This window comes from Micromesistius poutassou, assembly GCF_964030765.1.
Source record: "Micromesistius poutassou genome assembly, contig: SUPER_1_unloc_1, whole genome shotgun sequence".
NCBI lineage: Eukaryota > Metazoa > Chordata > Actinopteri > Gadiformes > Gadidae > Micromesistius > Micromesistius poutassou.
The window spans coordinates 965,370-986,160 of record NW_028180643.1 but is presented as its reverse complement, the minus strand read 5'-3'; the positions used below and the strand labels follow the sequence as shown (position 1 = coordinate 986,160).

Sequence of the window (20,791 nt, the reverse complement as noted above, 5' to 3'; positions counted from 1 at the left end):
GTATCCTCTATGCTGCTCTAGCACAAAATGTGGGTTTTCACAGCACCCATAATGACGGATGAGGAACTAGCTAGCTTCCAAAGACACAATCTGGGCTACAGCATTCAGAAATTTCACTACGTAGGACGTCGTTGGAATCAGCAGCTATGCTTCCTAGTGAGGCCAAGTTAGGTGCAGTGAATTTGATTCTCTCTTGTGGAAGTATAGAAGTGCAACTTCTTCACTCCTTCTGTCTGACCTGCAGAAATATAAATATATAGAAGGTTAATGAAAGTGGAGTAAAATACCTACAGCTGGTTACACTCATTCACACTCCTAGGTTAAGCTAGTACTTATGAGGACTTTTATTTTCCCAAACAGGAAGCTTGATCCTCTCACTATTTCCAGCTGTTTGTAAATGTTTAAAAGTTATGGAAGCCCATAAGTAAAAGAAAGTCAGAATTATGAGGTAAAGAGTCTAAATTCTGAGATAAAAATTCATAATAATGAGATAAAAAAGTCATAATAATGAGATAAGATGTCGAAATGATGAGATAAAAGTCATAATAATGAGATTAAAATTTGAAATTATGAGATAAAAAGTCATAATAATGAGATAAAAAGTCATAATTATGAGATAGAAAGTGTGTCAACATCATCGCTGGCATCCTGAACCATGCAAAAGACAAGCAAGTACACCGTTACAACTAAACAAATTAGACCTCTGTTTGTGTAGCCAAAGCTACACGAACAGAGATCTAATTTGTTTAGTTAATTTAAGCATGGTTGGGGATGCCAGCGATGATGGTGACAATGAAGGGACCGCTACTGGAGCGCATGCACACTTTACTTTCTATCTCATAATTCTGACTTTTTATCTCAGAATTTTGACTTTTTATCTCATGACTTTTATCTCATAATTTAGACTTACAATGGGGATTTTTTTTAACTTTTCATCTTTTTTTGTTACTGGCGGGAATGGGCTTCCATAAAGGTTTCCATAAAGGTTAATGTATATTTGGCTTTATACGGACCTAATGGCTCTATCTACCTACAGCATATTTACCTACTACTTTTATTTTCCCAAACAGGAAGATCAAACTACATTCTCTATTGTTTCAAGCTGTTTGTAAATGTTAAAAAGTTTCCTGAAAAATGAAAAAAAAAAAAAATTGGCTTGATAAGGACCTGGTAATGGCTCTATAGGCTGGACACCGACCTGTGAAACAGATGAAGTTATTATGTTCTTCACAAGAGCGTTGCCTCCATGTGGAAGGTTCCACACTGGACACGCCTCCACAGGGGCTGGAATGGTCTAAGCCTTCGTCCCATTGGGTGAAGTCCATCGGCTCCCCGGACATCCACAACCAGGAGCTTCCTAAAAGGGACCTATCGACATAGAAAGAGATTAAAGGGTTACCTGGGTGGAAGAATAATGTGGCCAAATATTTTTATTTATTTATTTTCATGGTATTTCATAAGACAAAGTGATGGACAACCTGATGATCATAAGGACTAGATTGCCTGCTAGACACTAAAGCCTGGCCAGTACCTGCGTAGGCCCACCCAGAGGTGGCCGGTTAGTGGGAAGGGGGCGTGAGCCACCAGCTCATCAATCATCTTCTGGTCTTCTGGGCCCATGAGGCTCAGCAGGTTCCAGTGAGAGTCTCTGCAGTAGAGCAGGGCGTCTGACCAGCACAGCCGCGTCCCCACCAGTGTGATGTTCCTCCCCATCTCCTGAATGCTCATGGAGGGTGCAGCAGGCTCTGGGGAAACAATTGACAGTGTAGAGCTGAGGAAGTTCTACTCGCAGCCAGTGGCGTGGGAAGTAGGGGTGGGGCAGGTGCTGCAGCACTCCCTGGTGGAGTTTAAAATATATTTTTTTTATAGCTCATAATTATCTCTTCGGTTCCAGGACATTTTGTATTTCACGTTTGGGGAATGGGACGAAGAGAGGGATAATAATCTTAACTATCCTCAATGTTCATTGGCCTATCAGATTAGTGTTGATACGATAGCAATCAGCCTAAAGCCGCGTTCACACCAAAAGCGACGGGGTGGCGTGACTCCATGCAAAGTCAGACGTGTTCAAGGTGACAGGCGCCTGGAACGCGTCTATTCGTTGACTTTGTATGGAGTTGCGCCACAACATCGCTTTTGGTGTGAATGCGCCATTAAGCCGACAGACCTTACGTGGCCTGTAAACCCCCCCCTCCCCGCCAACAACTCCGATTGACCCCCCCTCCTGCCAACAACTCTGTTTGCCCCCCCCCTGCCAACAACCAGCACCACCGGACAGAAACTACTTCCCGCACGCCTGCTCACAGCACTGCAAGTCTTCCTCTTGTAACATATTTCAGCCATAATATTCTCCCATAGCCACAATACTGAACATAAGCTGATCATACATAGATGAAAGAGGGCGGGCTTTTAAAGCCACAGAACACGCCCACCTCTACCTGGCTATAAAACTCGGACTCCGCCATTTTAGGTCAGAATCTCTTGGGCGGCGTATCGATTAGATGTAAAGCGTGTTATATACGATCCCTCTCGTTTTGTTTCATAGACGATAGACAATAGACCAATAACCTTAACCAAATAAAGTGAGTTAAAAGCGATCCTGTCTCGGCGGCCTTTCCTGGACTAAAATTCATAACACTCTAAGTATCTGAGCAACACACCTAATCCCTACTGTAACATATTTCAGCCATAATATTCTCTTGTGATACATTTTAGCTGTAATACTCTCACATAGCCACATGAAGCAGCACCGAGCATAGTTGAGAGGTAATTTCCCCTCACAATCACCAGAGGGCAACACTGAGCACATTTGACAAATTAGGCGGTAATACTCTCACACAACCTCAGAGGGCAGTACTGAGCACATTTAACAAAGTTACAACATTTACACATAGGGGCAACAATGGACACACAGAGGAAGTGAGCAAGTTTTTAGAGCCGTAGAAGAAGTCTACTTTGACCTGTTTATAAAAAGCAACAGCTGAACAGAGGCAGGCAGAATCTCTCAGGCGGCGTATCCTAGATGCCAAGCTTAGAGACACTCCGCGCGTGTTATATACTATCCCTCTCCTTTTGTTTCATAGACGATAGGCAATAGACCACAACCTTAACCAAATAAAGTGAGTTAAAAGCGATCCTGTCTCGGCAGCCTTTCCTGGATTAAAAATATCATGACAGAGGGGAACTCAAATGTTGTTGTTTATATCGCTGTCCCACTGAACGAGGCTCGGGGTTACACGCGGGCGGGATTCCAGGGGCCTTGATTGCCCGTTTATCAGATGAGGTCCTGAGCGCAGTTGGATAAAAGGGTCTAATGCTCAGGCGGCGCATTGCGTCCGCCTGCCCGTGATGCCACTCAGGACTATTCCGTGGTTTCTTAGAGGTTCCCGTGCCCCGGGCCTACCCTGTACGGTATCCCATGCGTGTGTTTGCTTATTATTATCCATCGGCCATAATACCCCTCGTGTCCCTAGTGAGTGTAGTTGCCTAGCGACGGGCTGAGGGGGATCGCCATTTTTCTGCGGTCATGTTAGTCTTGGTATTCATCGTGCCTTTTCGAGATTGTTTGATGTTCGTTTTGGTCTTGCACCACACTTAGCCACACACCTGTAGAGACGATGTTTTGTTAGGGATTGATTTGATTTTTATAATGTTTCCCGCTGTATTGCGCATGCTCACCAGGATAGCGCCCTGCCAGGGCCATTGAATAAACGGGTTGTAAACTAGTATGGGGATGGTACCGCCCATACTCCCATGTGACTCCCTGGCAGGGGCTAATGAATGATGTCCCCGCTGCTCATGCATTGTTTATTGTTTGTCTTGCTGCTGTTTGACTCTTTGGTGATTGTTTGGTGTTTGTTTTTCTGTTGGTTGTTGTTTTCTGATATTTTTTGTTGTTTGTTTTGATACTGTTTGAGGTTTTTTGAGATTGTTTTATGTTTGTTTTGGTGTTTTTTGTTGTTTTCCGATATTGTTTATTTGTTATAATGTTTCCCGCTGTTTTGCTCATGCTCACCAGGATAGCGCCCTGCCAGGGCCATTGAATAAACGGGTCGTAAACTAGTATGGGGGTGGTACCGCCCATACTCCCATGTGTCACATGGGTTTGTTTTGATGTTGTTTGACGTTCTTGTTTATTTTTCATTTTGATGTTGTTTGATGTTTTTTTAAGTTGTTTGGAGTTGATTTTGATGTAGATTGTTGTTTTTTGGTATTGTTTGATGTTTGCTTTGATTTCCTTATTCGGTTTTTGTTTGGTCATCTTTCTGGTGTTATTGACGGTGCTGCAGTGGTGCGACATGCGCTGAGGTCCCACCCCTCGTATCCCTAGTAAGTGATAGTGGTGGCTCGTTCGCGAACGAATCAGTTCGAACGAACGACTCTTTAAAACGAACAAACCGAACTGATTCGCCGCTCTCGTTCGTCGTCGTTCGTCTCGTTCGTTCTCCGAGACTCGACTCCCAGCTCCACCCACTAGACGCTGAGTCGCGCTGACTCGCGAGTCGCCGTTCGTTCACTGACTGTGTTCAGCGGTAAAGACTCGAGGACTGAGAAGTCACGAAAGTCAGCCGGGCAACAACATCCCGATTCCGAACATGAAGCACTCCTCAGCTAAAAGGAACTTAGTTAATGACCGTTTGCACCATTGCACGATCGTTATTCCTTTGAGAATGAGAACGAGGGAGGAGCTGAGTCTGACCGACTCGGCTGAGAACGTGCATTCGTGATTCGTTTGAACGAGAACGAGGGAGGAGCCGAGTCTGACCGACTCGGCATTCGCAAACGTGCATTCGCGATTCGTTCGAACGACAACGAGGGAGGAGCCGAGTCTGACCGACTCAGTGACTGAGAATCATGATTCACCGCTACCGGAAATGCGAACGAACGAACAAACGAATGAACGACTCTTCTTGGCGAACTGACCGACGCGAACTGATTCATTCAAACGAATCATGAAATCCACCACTAGTAAGTGAAGTCGCCTGGCGGCGACTTGAGGGGGATATGATGGGCAAAATAGCCTAACGAGCACATCACATGACATGTACATTACAAATATAGTTAACTCTTGTTCTAACTTAACGAACATATCACATGTACATTACGAATATAGTCAGCTATTTTTTTCAGGTCAAGGCCTGAGCCGGAGGACACATGTCCCAACTAGGGGAGATGCTGGAGAACAGGAGTCAGTCTGCTGATAATATTCGGCCACAACTCAGGGTCAAGATACCCCTCGAGAAGCCCTCGCACCTGGTTAGAAACACAGAAGACACTCATAAAAGATATCAGAGCCCAGAGGCTCAAGGTCAAGCTAAACATCCAGAAACACACACACCAGCCTAAACGCACACCCCGCGTTGGGAGGGACTGTACATAAGACTGTACCACACAGAACACCTCATGCTCTTCTGAAGCAGAACTTCCACGGAGGCGAAGCTCCAGACGACCTCAGCGCTGTTAGTAGGGTTGCCAACCATCCCGTAAAATACGGGATCGTTCCGTATTTGGCAACTAAAAGACCTATCCCGTAATGAACTGATACGGGACGCACTTTGTCCCGTATTTTGGGGTCGTGGAAGAATGACAGCTCGTTATGATGATTCACCTTTGCTACTTTACTCAATAAATCCGAGGCCCTCGTGCTGACAGACTTTATTACCTCTCCGTCTCATTTTATCTGGTCAAGTAACTAGACAGACTGTTTTTCCCAAAAGCTCCCTACAGAGATGCATTTTTTTGCCTGCTTATGGGGTGGGCAGCTAGCGGATCATGGGGAAAGATCAGATGTATGTGATCATTTATGTTTTGGCCTAGAATCACTGATACAACCTTTAAGACACGTATCCTTGATTACAACAACCCCCTAAGCCTGGCAGTGTTAATGCCCTGCTCTACCATTTCAGCTATAAGGACCAGCAGCATTTGACCATTGACAAATGATGGCTGACCAACAGTGGTACTGGTACACCCATCAACCTTTGATGATCATGTCATGATGGACTGGGTTCCTACCTCCGTACACTTTGACCTCACACAACGTCAAAGCATCTGTTACATCATCAGAGGACTTGTAGAAGTTGATAAACCTTCCTTCCATTCCCCAACATTTGACAGTCTGAGTCAAGCAGCCTGGGTCATCGTTGATGATGGCACACCTGAGGAAAAGAGACAAAGAGAATATACAGTAGTTTCCAGGTGTTCTTGAGCAGGGCACTGGTTGTGTTATTATTTATTACTTCTTTTCAGGGAGCAAAATATTGAAGGCTATTTACTAACTTAAAATAACTTAAAAATCCAAATACATTTAAAAGCAGATCAAGGTCATTATTGATCAAACCCAGAACGTTTTGGCTGGGAGTATAACAGTATTGCGTGATAGTAGGGTAGGTGACACCAGTGATTCACCTTGGATTGTCGTTGCCGTTGTTCGCCAGTGAATTCCCGATGAATATTTCCACACCGTTGAGCCTCTCCCTAATGTCATTCCTATTAGTGACCTGGATCTCTGACACCCGGTACACACCAGGCAGCTCCAGCCTCCACCATGGTTTAGCCTGAAAGTCGGTATGGGTGCAGCTGTGGTGCTCCCACTGAGGGCTGCTGTTCCCATCGATGGCGCGTTCGGCCACCCCGCCATAGTAGGTTGAAGACTGAATAGCCGTACCGCTTAACACCACGTTAAAGCGGGATGCAGCTTAATGGAGAGTGAAATCACAGAGTAGTTTGTCACGTTGCATTATAGTGTTGAGAAATAATTGCCTGTGGATAACTTTTCATCGTCCCCTAAATGTGGCACATAGAAATACCTGAACATCCAGGTGACGTCCACAGGAGGACCACAACACCTGGTGATGAGAAAATACTCAATTAGAATCTACTTAATTTGCCAATTTCATATTTATCAGCTAATAGTAATGAGCATATATCTGTGCATCTATTGTATCAATTAAGTATTCAAACTATCTGAGGTAGGAATCTTACACACACCCACAATCACATAAACAAAGGAGGTCTGCTGTCAAAGGTTGCATTTGTATTAATTCAATATTAAGAACTGGATAACAATTTATTCTGTGCTGTGTGGAATACCTACCAATGACACTGCAGATGAGACGACTGGCCCCCATGGTTCTGGAAATACAACATGCCCAGTCAATAGAAAATACTAGCTACTAGGTATACATTCCTTCATATTAACATTCTATTAGAAATCAAATAGATCATTTGAGATGGAGCTATAAGTAATTGAGATATTACATTAATCTTAGTTGGCTAAAAGTAAGAAGTCTACCATTACAGAGCAATACAAAAAAATCCTTCAATAGTTTTGTCTCTCTGACTTGAAGATGGTACTCACCGGCAGTCGGTAGGTCCTTCTGCTGTGAATGAAGCGTCTGCATCAAGGACCAGCACCTGATAAACTTGGATTTGCATTAAGTAATCCAAAGGCTCATGTCTGCAAATACTACTGCTCAAGCCCTGACTGTGAGCGTGACTATGGGGTTCTCTGAAGGAAAGGAAACGTGAGACATACGTTGAATTTAACAAAAACATTGCTCTTTTTATTGCAACCAACTTGTCTTGGTTTGTGGAACAGGTAAAAACCGGTAAGTAAGGCTGGATGAGTGTTATAATTTAATGGAGAAATGTTACATATCATATCTTTAACCATGTCTAAGCTAATGCCTACACTTAAACTATCTAACCAGCTAAAATAAGCAATTCATCCAATGTAATTTAGAAAGCCAAAATGTGAGCAGTTCACTTTAATGTGAGCTACTCTGAAAGGTGTCTGAAAGGCAAAAACAAGACAGGCAAATGCCAATTTACAGATATCTCTGTGTATCTCTTTGATGGCACCACTTAAAATACATTGTCTAGGGTCGTGGATTGACGCTGCTGGCTTTATTATCATGGGGTTATGCTTGGCGCATGCACTATCCACCTCCAGATGTCACACACGGTGGACACAGCACAACAAGTCTCAACTGAACCAAGCATTTACTCATCTCTGAGTTCTAAAAGTTCTAAACCGCTGATTTTGTATACAGTTGTATTTAGTTTCTAATTTTATCTTTATCTTGAGAAAAATGAAAGAGGTCCCGACCTTGGTGACCTCATAGCTGGCTACGTGCATGCTCGCACTGGCTCTAGGTAGGAAGAACAAACCAAGATAAAATGGAAAACTTTTATTGCCAAGGCAATATTCACAGGGACTTCACAGGGAAATTGGAAGGGCGTTGAATATTTGCAAACATTATTTGTATAAGCCACGTCAATGTGTTGCACGAAGCATCATGGTAAAGCTGTGTGTGTGTGTTCTATTGTCGTGTGATGAAGGAAAAACGGACACACAAGTGTCTCCACTCTATTGTCTTGTCTTACCTTTAAATTGAGTTTCACATGGACAGAGCGAACCCCCTTGTTATGTCTGACGCCGCACGGTTTTATGTTTCAATGTTAAAATGTTATATATTGTAGCGACCGTGGCCATGGTCGCCGTGTGCAGCAAGGGATCCTGGGGGAGGTTGGGACTACCACTAGTTGGACCTTTGGTGCCCTCCTAGGTCCTTAGCAGCAGTGGCAATATGGGGGACCTATTTATCTCTTACCTTTCCTCCCTTCTCCATCTCTCCAGAAGCACTTATTGCACAAGATCATCTGAGCTTATCAAACTTACCATCCCACGCTCCAGGACTACCTTTGGCCGAAGCTCCTTTCATTTTGCAGCAGCTTTTGACTGGAACACCATTCAAGACACCCTCCAATTTACAGCCCTTACATCACAGTCTGCCTTCAAGCAGAAACTTAACAATGTTTTAGTATACCCCTGCTCCTGTTGATTCCCCAGTTTCTCACTTGCATACACCCTTCACACACAATATAACATTGACACATCTTAATTTATTTTCTCCACCCAGACACACTCATCTGCTCGCACACGCACACACACAAACATGCATGCACACACACACACACACACACATCCCTTCATTTTTGTATTTGTTATTTGTACCTGTACTCCTGTTGGGGCCTCTTGGACCAGATCAACATTGAAAATAAGAAACTGTTTTTTTTATCTGAAAAAATAAAGGTTACACATCTCCACCTCGGTGACGGTGGAGTTAGAGAACGTTTAACACCATCCCAGATGTTCATGGTGATGGGTTAGGTCAGTGTTTCTCAAACCTTTTCGGTCGTCCCCCACTTTGGACAAGGGGGAATTTTCAAGCCCCACCTGCCCCCATCGCCCCAACACAACGCTAATGAAATAGCCAAGCTTAACATTTCCAAATTTATTGAAGTAACATCAAGTTACATCATGTTGTATCTAAATTCTAACTCAATAACATCAAATAACAACAAGTTCAACAATAGAGAAAATAAAAGTGCAGCTGTGTCATAACTTGCATCAAGTTCAAAAATAGAGAAAATAAAAGTGCAGCTGTGTCATGACAAAAATAACTTTTGAGACCTATCCCTGCTTGAGTGGCTGCAAAGCTGCAAGCTTAAAATGTTAAAATGGAGGCCTATTTCAAATTTAAAAAAAAAAGCATTATTAGTGACACATCTACAAAATATGCGATCAGTGCCCCCGGCCGAGAAGCGAGCTCGAGTGTCAGCGGACACACTATCGGACGTAGAGGACTCCAGCGATGAGGCTCCGCAGCATCGGGATGAAGCTGCTGCTTGATTACAAAACACCTAAAGACGACTCTCTTGGTGTGTGATCGTGGTGGGGAGAGCACGGTCGTTCATTTCCCAATATCGCTCAGATTGACAGATTTATCCTCGCCATCCCCGCTCAGCGCATCCAGCGCAGCAAGCAAGCGAGCGAGACTCCTCCGGTGCTGGATCTGACATTCAGGAGCGGAGGAGTCAAACAGAAAACTAAAACCGTCAACAGTGGATGATGTGCTTTTTTGCACGGCAATCTAAAGCACCACGCCAAACGCCGCTAGTGTAATTCCCCGGCGTTCCATCTTATGTGTCTAATTTTCCTTCGGGTGCGGGTCGGGCGTCAGTATCAATTTATAGCGGGTCTGGTCGGGTGTGGAATGTAAATCACGCTACTGTCGGAACACGGGTCGGATGTGGTTTTAAGTTTTGTGGGTAAGGACGGGTGCGGACGGGTTTGCAAAATAAGACCCGTGCAGGACACTTTTTAAAATCCCCTTCAGCGCGAAACATGTATTTGCCACATCTTGCTCCGACTGTTTTTGACTAATTTGAAAATGTTTAGCTACCCTGGCCTACACCCAAATTTAGGATTGAGTTTGCAATCAGCAAGGCAGGTTAACGAGCACAGCGACGCGGCGCCCCCGATATAGAATGACGAGTTGGAGCGCGGCGACGGCACCTATTTTATTGCATGAACAAATATTGATATATATCCAGTGTGCGAAATACCCTTCAATATTCGGGGGGGTCCCCATCTCCTGATTGTTGCGCAATATCGATCTAAATTATTCTTATGCAGTAGGCCTATAGCAGTGGTTCTCAAACGCGAGCGTTCTCTAGCGGTACGAACGCGGAGTATGAACGATTTTTTTTTTTTTTTTTTTAAGTTGAAGCAGAGCTGGGTTCACCGTGTGACACACGCTTTTGCCTGCTTACACACACGCCACACATCCAACAACAATAACAATCCTGATCGCTCCCCCCCCCCCCCCCCAAAAATCCCGATCGCATTGTTGACGGTTCATTTATTAGCCTACATAAATGAACTGGCTACAACAATGAAACAATAAATTATTTACAATGCTCCGAATGAGCACATGTGTGATGGCCGTGCAGTGTTTCCCACACATAGGCCAATGTGTGGCGCTGCCCCACAGATTGAACAACGAGCGCCACAAATTGATTCCGCTTTTCTTATTTATTTTTACTTGAACGCGTTTTTTAAATGTAACTCCGCCAGCCCGTAATCGTGCCCCCGTAATGCTGCCAGTCCGACATGTTCCCATTCCGACAGTCCTGTGCGCGTATGCAAATTAGCCATGTGCGCCAAACAGAAGAAGGGCCCTATCTTGCGCCCGGCGCAATTGACTTTCTACACCGACGCATGTGTCGTTGCTAGTTTGCACCCGGCGCAAAGCTGATTTTCCCCTTTACATCGTCTATCTCCTCATCTCCGAGTGCCACCTTTTTCGATGTGAATCCGAAGTGTGCCAGTGAGATTTTGCTTTCGCTTGTTAGCCATTGTTATTGACGGCCTACGTCATTGCTCTGGGCTCTCGCACATGGCTAATTTGCATACGCGCAGGCGCAGGACTGGTTCAGCTTAATGTTAAACAAATTATTATTATTAACATTTTTGAATTATAAATACTTGACATGGTGATCTCTTAAACACATCATTAGTGACAATAAAATTATTATATCATTTTTTTTAATTTTTTTTTTTACAAGATTGAGACCCCCCCCAGATTTTGCTTTTGAGTCTTTCAGGGGGTCTCAAGGGGTTAATCGGGGGGGTCCGACCCCCCCAAACCCCCCCGTATTTCGCACTATGTATATATCTTATATCGACATTCTGCTTGAAAATACGAGATATGACTTTTGGTCCATATCGCCCAGCCCTACTGTCAAGCTTTTGCTCCTACCATAAGAAATATGGAGTTTTCAGTGAAATTTCCTCCCGTTTGCGCCCCACCTGTCACGTCTCTATTCCCCACCAGTGGGGCGCGCCCCACACTTTGAGAAGCGCTGGGTTAGGTGGAGTGTGTTTGTGTGTGTTCAATAAAGGCAACTCTGGCAGTCGAGCGGAGTAAGGGGCGCGCGAGTTGTAACCCGCTGAATCTGGGCTCCCGTCTCTTCATTCCCCTGCTGCTCGCCACAATATTAGCACAGCATTTTAAAAATGATACAACATGTCTATTGATTTTGAGATTCATGTATTTCTCTGTATTTCTGAGCTGGGAGCGGTCTAAAATTTTAACAGTGTCTTAAAGAGACAGGCGCAGTCAACCAGAGGACATTCTCACAAATATATGACAGGTCTAGTCGTTTTTACATAATTTACGTGGAAATGTTACATATTATACCTTTAACCATGTCTAACCTAATAACTAAACGTAACCATATATCCAGCTAAAATAAGTAATAAACTAAACCATATATCCAGCTAAAATAAGCAATAAACATTTATTTTTCAAACTTTACTTTAGATTTACATGTTCAAGCTTATAACCCTTCTCCATAGTCCTCCTGAGTAAAATAGATATCAGATGTGTATCTTACTTAAAAATGAATGAAATATGGCCCCACTGCTACAAACCTTACCCATGCATCTGTCTCTACATATCACTTTTCCCCGGCTTGAACTTGCTCTATTAAAACTTTTATTGCCACTGCACCCATTCACAGGGACTTTACAGGGAAATTGGAAGAATATTTGGTTGAATATTTGGAAACATTATTTGTATAGGCCACGTCAACGTGTTGCACGAAGGATCTGAGTGTGTGTTATATTGTTGTGTGATGAAAGTGTCTCTGCTCTTTTCTTGTTGGACCTTTAAATTTAGTTTAATATGGACAGAGCGTTCCCCTTGTTATGTCTGACTCCTTTAACCAGAAATGTCTCTCCTTCCACCCCCCCATCGGTTCCCTTCAGCCTGCTCCGCGTCGACATCCTCGGTTCCCTTCCCAACTGCACCGCATCTCAGGCCAAGACATTACTGATTACTTTGAGCAACACTATATATGTATATGTTGTAAAGATTGACAAAAAGGGACTTTCAAGCATGTGTAAGTGTAAAATGGTAGATGGAAATAGAAACACAGAATCACAATCACGTCAGTGTATCGTGCTCCATGCAGGCCATCTGGCGCTCTGCGTCTCACCCAAACGACCCCTAAGCTGCCCCAAAGGGCCTGTATGAGCTTTACTCACTGTAAACCAGAAATTAACCTACTAAAATATTTAAGTTTTTCTTGAAACATCCATATAATTAACATTACAAATGTACTAAACAATAAACCAAACAATACAAATAAAAAACATGACAATATAGTACGAGAATGGGGGCTGTCGGGGGTGTCCATTAATATGCCCAACATCACTGTGGGGCCCTCATATATGTGTATCTGGTATGACCTATACAAGGTACCTGAACTCAGGTTACATGGTACCTTTTGGATTTGTGCTTGATGTTAAAAGTTATGAATTCATGTAACGATTATCATGAGGCTGTTGGTGCCCCTCCTACACTTGATGCCCGACACAATGGCTTAATACAGACAGTGCAGGCAGTGGGGTTGGACTGGGGCCCGTTGGGCGGGGAATGGGCCCTTGTGTGCGACTCAGATCAACACCTCGTAAATACGCCCATGTTCAAAGGAGAAATCCCTGTTGAGTCAAGGGCTTAAGGGCATTGTCGAGGAATTTGCGCAACGCAAGGCTCGTCGACTGCCATTCAAATAGGTGAGTACAAGTGTGTGCGCACACACACACACACACGTGATACTGAAAATGGCAAATAAATGTAGCCTACACAAAGGAATTGGCTCCTATAGTCAGAGATATAAGGTAATCATTAACTCAAGTTATCTTAAAACTGGGCTTACTAGTCAGAGATATTAGATATTCATTAAGGTATCTACAACTGGGCTTGTCAGAGATATTAGTTATTCATTAACTTATCTTACAACCGGGCTTAATAGTCAGAGATATTAGTTATTCATTAACGTATCTACAACTGGGCTTAATAGTCAGTGATATTAGATATTCATTAACTTAGGTTATCTTATAACTGGGTTTAATGGTCAGAGATATAAGTTAATCATTAACTTGCGGTTATGGGGTTGCTGAACAGCTAAGGCCTTTAGTAAAGACTGGAACCACAGAGAGGAGACATAATGTGAATAACAAAGAGGGAAAGTTAGTGTTAAAGTTCAACCTTAAAGCTTCTCCACACGGAGCAGCTGCTGGAGCACAAGTTGAATCGGACTCTAAAGTGCCGCCCAGTGGACAAAGATGGGACTAGCGAAGATAGGACCAGAAAACCAAACACTTCTACACACACTGATGGAGTCTCCACTGTTGTGTGTGTGTAGTGATATCCTCCCTCCACACACTGATAAAGAGGTGAATGGAGACTCCACTGTTGTGTGACGTGTTGGAGGAAACGTCTCCAGAGGACAGAGCAAGCCACAAGCCACCAGTGGGAGGGACTGAAGACTGGGCCCACGTCAGGGGGCAGGACCCCTTAGAGACCTGGGACTGAAGACTGGGACCACGTCAGGGGGCAGGACCCCTTAGAGACCTGGGACTGAAGACTGAGCCCATGTCAGGGGGCAGGACCCCTTACAGACCTGGGACTGAAGACTGGGCCCACGTCAGGGGGCAGGACCCCTTAGAGCAGTGGTTCCCAACCTTTTTTTTTTTTTTAATGCTAACTTCCACACCCCTGGTTGACAAGTAGACGTGTGGCTGAGGGGGCGCTCTAGGATGATCATGTTTAATAAACATGTTTTAATTTGCTTGTTCTACTTCTATGATTAGTAGGGATTTAGTTGTGCTCTTGTATTGTCCTGGGGTGCGTTTCCCAAAACAGGAAGGAAGAAAGTTAGCATTTTGCCGACATATTACTAAGCCCAGTTGTACGATGCAGCAGCTGATGGGGCTGGGTGAGGCTGCACACCTGTTACTTGTTGACCAATCAGTGGTCAGCAGGTTAATTTCACCCGGTGCAGACAAGACTATTGATATATTATATATTAAATAACGCTCCTATCCCGTTATTTTTAACGCAGATGGATAATTAACTGGGAGTGTGTAACCCACACCAGAGATTCATCATTGTGTGTATTAAGAATGATTTTCTAACCACAGACACACTTTTGTGCATCGGTTGTGTGTATATGAACACACAAATTACTCAGAGGCACAAACCAAGTCACCTAATTATACACACATGCAGACACACACACACACACACACACACAAACACATTTGCATAGACAGATGCTCACAAACCCAGCCACACACACAAAAGCGCCTCCTGTTGGCTGAGAGGGAAATCATACTGGAAAAACCATTTGTTTTATTTATAATTTCTGAATGATGAATTATAATTGTTAAGGAGATGATGTTAGCATTATTCACCGATAAAATGAGAATAAGCATCGGATGAACACACAAGAACATTCAATTATTATTATGTTATGGTCTTTCAGCTATCAGCTATCCAGCTACATCTATTTTATTCATCATTGGGATGTATGACTGTAATGAATGTGTGGGAATGTATGTTTTTTTAATCGATCACGATCCCTGAGAAACGCCTTCTCGTTCTGTTGTTCCTTGTTATCAACAAAATGACAATAAATTTGATTTGATTTTGAATTGGATCCACCGAGTTGTTTATTACCATTATGCTTTATGAACAAATACAACTGAAAAATGGTCCCTTACATGTACACAATAAACACAAGGACTAAAACAATAGAAGCTGCAGACTTTACAGATCAGAAACAGGTGCAATTACAAAAGGGTTGTATTTATTTATTTCTATTCCCGTTAAATGTCTTTCCTTTCCACAATAAAAACCTTGAAGAGCTTCAGAAGAAACGACCCTTCAACATCAACTCTCCACTCTTAGTTTGAGCGTAATGTTCAGTCCTTCTTCTCTTGTGTTCAGGGTCCTGAACGAGTCTTCTGTGGGAGACGACATGTTTAAGTTGTGGTCACTAGTTCTCTAGTGAGTTCCTCCTCACTCATAAACGGCACTACGCCTGAGACTGTGATCTGATTGGCTGGCTGACGTCACGCTCGGCCACGCCTCCTCAACAGCTTCTAAAAAAAATAACCAGAGAAAGCGACAGGGAGGGAGAGAGAGAGAGAGAGACAGAGACAGAGAGAGACGGAGGGAGAGAAAGAGACGGGGAGTGTGTGTCCGGCTATCTGTCTGCGTTTTCTTTCTACAACCGACAAAGAGTCACTGAGTCACCCTCTCCCCCCCATAACCAAAACCCAGGGAGGAGGTCCTCCTGGGTGAAGGTGGACTGGAAGGTGTGGAGGTGTGTCAGTGTGTCTGAGGACCCTCCTACACCTGGGGACACTCTGTAGAAGGACAGAGTGCCAGCAGGCCGGTCCAGATACACTCCTACTCTGTTAGAGCCAGGGGGGGGGAGACACATGTCTGTATCTCTACCGTTGTACATGGCAGTGTAACCACCATCATCATGACAATAAAGACTCCAGGACTTGTTGTTCCCTCCAAGCCAGCTGACATCACCCCGTCCTTTCCTTGTGATTCCTCTGTATGTCACTCCTATCCAAACACGTCCTTCCCACTCTACCTCCCAGTAACAGCGGCCAGTCAGAGCCTCTCTACACAACACCTGCTGCCGGGAGTCAAATCTCTCTGGGTGATCAGGATATGACTGGTTCCATCCAACCTCCGTCGCCTTTCTGTTGTCCTCAGACAGAGAGAGGTATCCGTAGGCTGTGTTTGGGTCCAGTGTGAGTTCACAGGCATCTGACGGGAGAACAAGACATGATTAGCTGCATGATTAGTCCCTCAATATGTACCCATTTTTTTTATACATCAAAACATACAACCCGAGTATATTTATAGTTAAAATTGCAGAAATTAATTCACTTTAATTCATTAATTCAACACGTTTGTGTTTCAGGTTGTTATTTTGAAAAGCTGCTGATTTATTAATTATATATATATATATATATATATATATATATATATATATATATAGCCATTTTTGTTGTCGAGTCGTACGGTCAGCCTCACTGAACTCGGTATACTCTCAGAATCCCAAATGGGACCGACCAAAAGGGGGTGTTCTTCCGTGAAATGCCACAAGAGAGCTGGGAGATTTCCCCACTTGCAACTCGTGCGGGTGGTGTACGAGGCATCTGGAACACTTCAGAACTTGGCCTCTCCCGCCAATCCGTAGCTCTCCACGATGCTCCCTCCCACTCACCTTTGTTACCTTTGTATTCACTACCCACAATGCAAATGTTTCCCTGTAAGAATCGTGTTCACCCATTGTCTCACTGAATGTGTCCGTGATAACTTTTCTGCCTGTACTTTCCCACGATCACGCTCTAATATTAAATCAAACATTTAGCTGGCCGATGTTGAGTCCTTAAAAGTAAGTTTCTCTTCATCAGACACTTACACTCGTTTGGAGCTGATCTCAGTTCAGCCAGCCTCTTCATCTCCATGTTCCGTGTCTCAGCTGATCCAGGGCTCTCCTCAAGGTCCCGACGTATGACGGAGGACGGACCTCCACCGTTGTCCAGTCTCTGGTGTGTGGAGGATCCTTCAGGGATCTGAAGGTCTGGTTCAACACAAGGCTGCTCTTTGCCTCGTAAAGAACTTCTAAACCGATCAACCATCCCTGATATGAGGGTATTAACCCGTAAATCAGGTCTTGTGTGGAACAGCTCGTTGCAAACAGGACATTTGTACTGGACTCGGACATCCCAGCACGTTGTAATACAGTTTCTACAGAACTTGTGTCCACATGGTGTGAAAACTGGGCTGTTGAACACATCCAGACAGATGGAACATGAAAAGTCCTCTTCAGACCAGGAAGTAGCAGAGGTCATTCCTAGAAAACATGGATAACAATAGTAAACAGTTTGAACTCGTTCAAATGCAAGTGCTTTATACGTTATATATTTTGTTGTTTCAAGCGGAAATCTTCCTCCAACAGGGAGGTACAACATGAAGTCCTGCAGACAGGACAGCTTCACTGAGGATTAGGGGTCAATATGTTGGACTCAACTTATGTTTGTCTGAAGTGTTTTAAGTTGTGCCATCCATAGAGAATAATAAAGAAGAGCTGTTGTAGTAAATTCTGTGTAGGACATGGTCATTATTCAAAATCAACGTATCGCGAAGCGCATCATATCGTGGCCTCTGTATCGTGATACTTATCATGTCGTGAGGTTGTAGGGAATACCCAGCCATAATAGAGATAACCTTGAATAGGTTAACCAATCCCATATATGAACCATGTATACATATATTGAGTATATTATAAACAACTTTAAATTTTAAGCAGGCAGCCAGTGTAAATAAAAAAGGTGAGAGCTGCTTGTGAGGCTAAATTGAGGGTGTGCGTGAGCAGCCAATGTGCAACAGCGTACATTAAAAGTTTGATCATGGGATTTTATTCATCATATCGAAAAATTCAAAGGAAGATTGATTTTAAATCAGGAAATCAATTCTTTGAAGCCAGCCTACTCATAATGGCGTTTCACATTGGCACTTTCAATAAGTGCCACGGTTTCTCCCAGCTAACATAGAACGTATAGATCACATTAGCCTATGGTTATCTGAAGGTTAGTTAGAACCAAACCAATAACTTACATTTAGAGAACGTTCCCTCTGGGTTATGCAGAAACCTGACAGAGCCTAACGTTCCCTAAACACTGAGGGAACCAACCAACTGAAACCGTTACCTCCACACGACGTTCTGTTTGGTTGATCTGAGGACGATGACTATCAGTGCTGACAATAAAGTTCCTGTTTCGTTGATATTTTACGCTCCTTATTTGCATGTATGCAAAGCTGCTTGATGACGTGGGAATTACAGCCATTGGGAATGCATCTATTCAGGATGGTAAATTCCAGACATTCCAATGTCATGCCTGTTAAATGTGTGATTAATGTCTGCCTATCGGCTTTAGCAACTGGATAGATAACCATAGTCTTCTACATCATCATCTGGCCAAATCATTTTTATGGGAATTTTAAGGGATTGTAACCTTTTCATTAAAGACCCTTGACCCGCCTCTCTCCTCCTCATTAGCCTTTAAAGCTACAGACACAGAAACGGACTGGCTCGCAGTAGCTGTAATTCTGCACCAAGGCTGAATTTCGGGAATGAGTCTTCAAATACTGTATTAGGGTCCACTAACACCGATAAAAAAACATCCATAAAGTAGCATGCCATGGGACCTTTAATGCCCCACTTGTGCTTCACTCAAAAAGAATAGAACAGTGAATATGGCTGAAATGTCTTATATGACTGCATGATTAATATGACTACATGTTTAATATGACTACATGTCTAATATGACTACATGATTAATATGACTACATGTCTAATATGCTGGCATGTCTAATATGACTACATGTTTAATATGACTACATGATTAATAAAGCTGTGTGTGATGTCTAGAGAAAGCGCATTTTGGTTACAAAAAGCTGAGCTGAAAGAAGTGAAGATGCAGTGAATGGATGCGTTGTGTGTCCGTGTGTCTCTGCCCATCTAGAACATTGATACAGTACGAGTTTGTCTTTAAATGATGGACTGAACAGTATTTGTACAACTGGACTTAACAAAATAGGCTGTCGATTATAAAATCATTTGTAATAGCCTAACAGAACCATATCTGCCCGTCTATGTGAACAAAGGGTCATTGGTAATGTGACGAGCTGTACCTTTACACATGGTTCGTTTAAACCGTGAACCAGGCGGGAGAAAGTGAATCTAGTCGTGAAAGGGACACTACAAAGCACAGAGTAGTGCGACATGACTCGGCGAGAGAAACACACATTTCCTTGAACTCCTCTCTAGTTTGAACCAAACATGAATTAAACAAACCCAACACGACCGCGGGGAACGTTAGGGGAACCAAACACATAACCAACACGTAGCGTTTAGAGCGGAGGGCAGACTGATCAGACCGCGGTGGGAACCAGCAGAGGTCCGCTGGGAGCTCACCTCCGACTCGCTCGTCCGTCCTCACTGAGTCGCAGCGTCGACCGCCTGGAATGCACTGACTCGATTGGCTGAGGAGCATCACATGGGAGGGCTTAACGCGCATGCGATTGGTCGGTGCATTTCCCAACGGTTACCGTAAAGACTAGAGAAGCTGCGGGTGGTTCAGAGAGGCGCTCCCCGGCAGGGTTCACATCATAACCCGCTGTAGGTCCGGTCCGTACGGGGTCACACCGCGGAGAGAGAGGCGTGGAGGTTGTGTTGTTTTACTCACCTTGTTGCGGTTGCTGTCGGTCAGACTGTGTGTGTCCCAAAACGTGTTGTGTTGTTCTCCTGAGGGAGAGAACTGCTTCCTCCTCGTCAGGTTTCTGTGATCCTAAAGTTTCGTTTCCTGAACAACACGTCCTCTCCTGGCCCCGCCCCCACGGACACATATTGTGTGTGTGTGTGTGTGTGTGTGTGTGTGTGTGTGAGAGAGAGAGAGAGAGAGAGATGCAGACACAGAAAAAGATAGAGAGAGAGACAGAGAGAGAGAGGGAGAGACACACAGACAAAGATAGAGAGAGACAACAAGAGAGAGAGAGAGACAACGAGACAGACAGAGAGAGACAGACAGACAGATAAACAGACAGACAGACAGAGAGTGGGAGAGAGAGAGAGAGACAAAGATAGTGAGAGAGAGACATGCACACAGACAGACAGAGAGAGAGAGAGAGACACACAGACAAGAGAGAGAGAGACACAGACAGACAGAGAGAGAGACACAGACACACACACAGACAGACAGAGAGAGACACACACACACAGACAAAGAGAGAGAGAGAGAGAGACAATGCGACATAGAGAGAGAGACAGAGAGGGAGAGAGACACACACACAGACAGAGAGAGAGAGGGAGAGAGAGCGACAACGAGACAGACAGTGTGTGTGTGAGACGATAGACGTGAGAGAGAGACGCAGACACAGAAAAGATAGAGAGACACAGAGAGAGAGACAGAGAGACAGACAGACACACACACACACAGACAAAGATAGAGAGAGAGAAAGAGAGAGACACACACACACAGACAGACAGACAGACAGAGAGA

General features: G+C 44.0%; 1 protein-coding gene and 1 pseudogene across 2 annotated transcripts; both read right to left on the bottom strand.

The window, feature by feature from the left end:
* Positions 1 to 167: 167 nt before the first annotated feature.
* LOC311338048 (uncharacterized protein) lies at positions 168 to 7,130 on the bottom strand (the record flags this gene model as incomplete). The annotated part of the gene is made up of 6 exons (XM_084488963.1): positions 168 to 238; positions 1,199 to 1,368; positions 1,532 to 1,745; positions 6,016 to 6,158; positions 6,409 to 6,697; positions 7,097 to 7,130. 6 exons carry the CDS (start codon positions 7,128 to 7,130, stop codon positions 168 to 170), a joined length of 921 nt encoding a protein of 306 aa, XP_084345089.1.
* An 8,797-nt stretch (positions 7,131 to 15,927) lies between these two features.
* On the bottom strand, positions 15,928 to 20,166 carry LOC311338047 (E3 ubiquitin-protein ligase TRIM11-like; annotated as a pseudogene). Its single transcript has 3 exons — positions 19,979 to 20,166; positions 17,149 to 17,583; positions 15,928 to 16,487 (listed from the first exon to the last, which is right to left on the bottom strand). The product of its transcript is annotated as an E3 ubiquitin-protein ligase TRIM11-like (transcript).
* Between the last annotated feature and the right edge of the window lie 625 nt (positions 20,167 to 20,791).